The sequence below is a fragment of the Bufo gargarizans genome, chromosome 2 (assembly GCF_014858855.1).
Source record: "Bufo gargarizans isolate SCDJY-AF-19 chromosome 2, ASM1485885v1, whole genome shotgun sequence".
Classification (NCBI taxonomy): Eukaryota; Metazoa; Chordata; class Amphibia; order Anura; family Bufonidae; genus Bufo; species Bufo gargarizans.
In genome coordinates, this window is record NC_058081.1 from 25,759,444 (window position 1) to 25,765,443 (window position 6,000).

Here is a 6,000-nt window from a genome sequence, read left to right on the forward strand (position 1 = left end):
TGTTTCAGCTTTTAGGAACAGCACTCAGACATTATGGGAGAGAAATAACTGGTTTGCTTTACTTGGAACAAACAGCAACCATTATTTATAACACCATAACTCTTTCATTAGTTATTTACAAGTTTCTGACCACTTATAATATGTGTTCAATGTGCTGCCCATTGTGCATTTCTCCTGCGGTGTTGCTATTAGTGTGTGAAGAGTGGGAGAAGAGGGTTGCATTGACAATCCAACACAATGGGCAGCACATTGAACACATTGTATAAGTGGTCAGAAACTTGTAAATAACTCATGAAAGAATAAAGTTACATTAAAACCAAGCACACCATTGTTTTTCTTGTGAAATTCCCAATAAGTTTGATGTGTCACATGACCCTCTTCCTATTAAAAAAAACAAAAGTTGGATTTAAAATGGCCGACTTTAAAATGGCCGCCATGGTCACCACCCATCTTGAAAAGTTTCCCCCCTCACATATACTAATGTGCCACAAACAGGAAGTTAATATCACCAACTATTCCCATTTTATTAAGGTGTGTCCATATAAATGGCCCACCCTGTTGAACTAGAGATGAGCAAACCACCAAAGAGTCGGTTTGGTTTAGGTTCACCAAATTTTTCAAAAAAGTTCAGTTCAGTTTCAGTGGGCCTCCACTATGCGACGGCACCCGACTGCCCATCATGCATGCCTATCCCAGACTTTGTATGCTAACTTCATGAACACTGTATCAAGATTCCGTACTTTTATATATATATATATATATATATATATGCTTGATATACGTATATAATTTTTCTTACACATTTTTCCCTATATATAGATATACTTTTTATTATGTATTTTTACTATGTACTTTTTATCATGTAATTTTTTCTGGATTTCCATTATTATTATCATTATTTTTATCTAAGGTCTTATTAACCTGAATTTTTATGGATGCCCATCCAATATATAGATATAAATACTCTTCCCTTTAACAATATAAACAAAACATTTTTTTAAGAAAAACTTTGTTATTACATTTTTTATAAAAATTGTTTATATTATTTTTAATATTTTCATCATATAACTCATGTACATTATGAATACGCCATTTTTGGACGTGGTTTAAGGTGTTAGCAGCAAAAACGCAACAGAAACGCAGTAATACCGCAAGGTCACAAATTGCGTTTTTTACACTAATGGAATAAGCGCCTACGAAACTAACACTGTATGGACACTTAAATAAGATGAATGACTGCTAAAACGGAAAATTGCAAATATATAATAAACTGGAAAGGGGAACACATTTGTGAGATGGATATATTCAGGAGACTTCCGGAATGGAGTCCATGCCGGCTCTTACAGTGAACATCCCTTGAAGTATAAAAGAAGCTCTGTTCGGGGGGAGGGGCTCAGATTACCACTGAGGAAGGGGACATCCTAACCCCGAAACGCGTCTGGTCAGACCCCCCAAACATATGTGAGTGCACCACATCGACCATACTGAGGAACAGTGTTAAACTTTGCTTGAAAGGTGGAAAAACAGACGGGGTCCAGATCCGAACAAGCGGGCTCATGTGCAGTGATTAAACAACGCTGTGGACACGTCACCTGCCTGACTGGAGGAAGAGACCTGAGCAAGTTTCGCTGGAAGGCAGAGGCTTTCAACATCGGACGGCATAAGCCTCCAACAGCGGTAAGACTGTTCTAATACAAAAGCCGGTAGTATCGTTACATGCTCTAATACTGACCTGAAGCGGGACGCCGCCAGGTCAGCAAGATAGCGAGCTCTGCCGTCTATAATCGTAACTATACACTGACTTAACAAGTCCAATTCCCGCACCTAGGCCGTGCGCTTCTGTATTCGGCACAGGCGCAGTGAGTGAATGCCGCGCTCCTAGTGCCGGCTTCCTCACTGTAACGTAGTTGGCGCAGGCGCAGTGAGGAAGCCGGCGCCAGGAGAATACAGAAGCGCACGGCGCAGGCGCGGGAATTGGTACGAGATACTGAGAAAGTTTCACGTCAATCAACAGGAGCGGGGCGGGCTGGAGGGACGCGATGGGCGGCTGAAATGGTTAGTGGACGGAGCCCTCTAGGTGCTAATGACGCCCACGTAGCACCTAGAGGCTCATTAGCATATCTATAAAAGTATGTTTTTAAGGTGAACGGCAGCAGACAGATGATAAGTAAGAACACTGTTATGGACTGCTGACACTAGCACATCGCTAGTGTCAGTCAGCTAAAAAGGACCAAATCTGGTGGTAGAAACCCTTTAAAGAACTGTTGCCATTCTCACCAGTATTGCTGCTACCACTGAACCATGCTGCTATAATGAATTCATGTATACTATATTGATTTTATTGCCAAGTGGAATCTACTTATGAATCATGTTGCTTTATTAATATATTTATTCCATTTCTACTTTACTGTTAAGTGGAAACCTAATTGACGTCACATTTTACTGCATTTCTATATTATCAGTTAGTGTTGTGTGCTTGCCCCTGGATGTAGTGTAACATATATAGTGCTGTGGCCTTTTGTTGGTTCAATTTCCAGTGTTGACAGTACAACATCCTAATTACCTCTGTTGTGAGACTGACCTTTGGAATTTCTAGCAATATTGTGTCAGATATTTCATTCTATCACACTCTATAAAACAATGTATTTTAATTGTATTAAATAAAGTTAGTGACCCAATACCCTAGGTGTACCCAGTCCTTTTGTATACAATTTCTGACCTGAATTTGTTCAGACCTCACTAACGTTGCTCCAATTGCCCTGAAAATTAATATATAACACTGTCTAGTCTCCTAGGAATTATTAGGAAAACTTGTTGTCTCTTAGTTTATTTTTTATGATTTTTTTTTTTTTCTCTAATCCCTCCTGAAACTCTCAAACGCAATGACAACAATAGTAAAGCATTTATGAGTGACACTGACATACAGTTGCTAGAGAAAGTATGTGAACCCTTTGGAATGATATGGATTTCTGCACAAATCAGTCATAAAATGTGATCTGATCTTCATCTAAGTCACAACAATAGACAATCACAGTCTGCTTACACTAATGACACACAAAGAATTAAATGTTACCATGTTTTTATTAGACACTATGTAAACATTCACAGTGCGGGTGGAAAAAGTATGTGAACCCTTCGATTTAATAACTGGTTAAACCTCCTTTGGCAGCAATAACTTCAACCAAACGTTTCCTGTAGTTGGAGATCAGACGTGCACAGCGGTCAGGAGTAATTCTTGACCATTCCTCTTTACAGAACTGTTTCAGTTCAGCAATATTCTTGGGATGTCTGGTGTGAATCACTTTCTTGAAGTCATGCCACAGCATCTCAATCGGGTTGAGGTCAGGACTCTGACTGGGCCACTCCAGAAGGCGCATTTTCTTCTCTTTAAGCCATTCTGTTGTTGATTTACTTCTATGCTTTGGGTCGTTGTCCTGTTGCAACACCCATCTTCTGTTAAGCTTCAGCTGGTGGACAGATGGCCTTAAGTTCTCCTGCAAAATGTCTTGATAAACTTGGGATTTCATTTTTCCTTCGCTGATAGCAATCTGTCCAGGCCCTGACGCAGCAAAGCAGCCCAAACCATGATGCCCCCACCACCAAACTTCACAGTTGGGATGAGGTTTTGATGTTGGTGTGCTGTGCCTCTTTTTCTCCACACATAGTGTTGTGTGTTTCTTCCAAACAACTCAACTATGATTTCATCTGTCCACAGAATATTTTGCCAGTACTGCTGTGGAACATCCAGGTGCTCTTGTGCAAACTGTAAACGTGCAGCAATGTTTTTTTTGGACAGCAGTGGCTTCCTCTGTGGTATCCTGCCATGAAATCCATTTTTGTTTAGTGTTTTACCTATGGTAAATTCACTAACAGGGATTCGTAAGTCTTTAGCTGACACTATAGGATTCTTCACCTCATTGAACAGTCTGCGCTGTGCTCTTGCAGTCATCTTTACAGGACGAGCACTCCTAGGGAGAGTAGCAGCAGTGCTGAACTTTCTCATTCTTTGTGTGAGGCATCATTCACATCAGGCAATGCTTTTAGTGAGAAGCAAACCCAGAACTGGTGTGTGTTTTTTATAGGGCAGGGCAGCTGTAATCAACATCTCCAATCTCATCTCATTGATTGGACTCAAGTTGGCTGACACCTCACTCCAATTATCTCTTGGAGATGTCATTAGTCTAGGGGTTCACATACTTTTTCCACCTGCACTGTTAATGTATATATGGTGTGTTCAATAAAAACATGGCAACATTTAATTCTTTGTGTGTTATTAGGTTAAGCAGACTGTGATTGTCTATTGTTGTGACTTAGATGAAGATAAGATCACATTTTATGACCAATTTGTGCAGAAATCCCTATCATTCCAAAAGGTTCACATACTTTTTCATGCAACTGTACATAGCTATGGGTAAACGCATGTTTCATGGCATCAAAATACAGTGTACTTTTTCATTTTCCAAAGCTTATTGGGGGCAGATGATGTTTAAATATACACAGTGTTATGGGATTAAAGAAATAATAATAAAAAAGTGGCTTGAGAGACCAAGCGTCCAAAAATTGGTCTTGGTCTTGACAGAGTCAGAATGTCTGCCCATACGACATGCAAAAATGTTGATTGTCAGAAGAAAAAGTGGCTTGTTGCTAAGGAATTGAAAAAAAAAAAATTTTAATTGGGAGCAGCAGCACTACAGTGTGGATGTTGAAAGAGTATGGTTATAGTGGCATGCGGCCGCAATAGTAGCGGCAGAAGCAGCAGCATAGCATGGAACATACAGTACAAGGTAGTAGAACGGCTGTCTATGAGTAGTAATAGTAGTAGTGGTAGCAGTGGCAGATGCTTTGCATTAATAGTGGTGGCAGTAGGGGATTAGCAGCAAAAAGCAGCAGCTGAAGAAGTGGCTGCTGCAGCAGCAGACATGTTATACATGTAGGTAGGCAGGCAACAGCATAATGGAGGCAGCAGCAGCAATATGGAAGATGATGTTTAGCAAGCCGCAGCAGTGGCATGATGGTGATGGGGGTGGTGGCATGTCGTATGATGGAACAGGATATGCACCAGACATGGCCAGAGTGTAGGTAGGCCTGAACCTGGTCATAGATGCATGTCTCTGCTGACTGGCCTTAGCTTGGTGTGGCTCCATAATGTTGAGGACACGGAGTGACAGATGCCGTGACTTCTGTTGTGCCTTCTGCTGCTTGTGGCAAAGGGAGAGGAGTGACTTTGTCGGGGGCAGAGAGGAACCACCCTTTCAGACATACTGGCGGCAGGCATCTGCGTCAAGGTACACAGTGTTCCTGGTAATAACATAATTTGGCCTCCCTGTAGGAGAGAAGAAAACATTCCCCATTTTGCCTTGAAAGCGAGGGTCTAAATGCATGGCTATCCAGTAATCATCAGACTGCTTGATGTCAATGATACACCTGTAACTGTGTAAGCAACTGAGTCTACAGGTCACCATTCTGGCCAGCGTGCCCGAGGAACCAGTATTTCTAACTCCACTGAGACGATTGGGCGTCGTGGCCGGTTTCACCATTATCATCATCCTCTTGCTCCTCCAACTTCAACTCCTCTTCCTTCTCCTCAAGTGGAAGCACCCCTCCACCCCCATGGGAGTTTATCATTGCGGGTTCCCAACAGCTGCAGGGCAGACATCAAGATGTGTTAGCTGTTTTTTCTCCTCTTTTGTCGCTACCTGTTGCATGAGCATTAGAGTCTCTTCAAAAAAACATATTGTATGAGGGAGACATGGAACAACTGCAGCATGGATGGCATGAGTTGCCACTGCCCGACCTTGAAATAACACATGGTCCCTGGTGAGGCGGTCTGGTGCATGACAAAATCATTCATGACTTTCCGCTGCTCCTACAGATGCTCAAGCATGTGCAATGTTGAATTCCAGCGAGTTGGAATGGTATGAGCGGAATAGCTGCAGATCATTCTGACAGTGCAAGTCCAGGAGAGCGTTCCTGACCATGTGAGAATGGATGAAAATAGGC

The 6,000-nt window shown here is 41.9% G+C and overlaps 1 protein-coding gene across 1 annotated transcript in view; it reads right to left on the bottom strand.

The window, feature by feature from the left end:
• The window catches only part of LOC122925545 (olfactory receptor 1496-like), a 50,643-nt gene extending 45,018 nt beyond the window's left edge, over positions 1–5,625 (bottom strand). The window contains exon 1 of the mRNA XM_044276904.1: positions 5,499–5,625. Within this exon, the coding sequence (XP_044132839.1) occupies positions 5,499–5,625 (127 nt within the window). The remainder of the gene's footprint in view (positions 1–5,498) is intronic.
• Between the last annotated feature and the right edge of the window lie 375 nt (positions 5,626–6,000).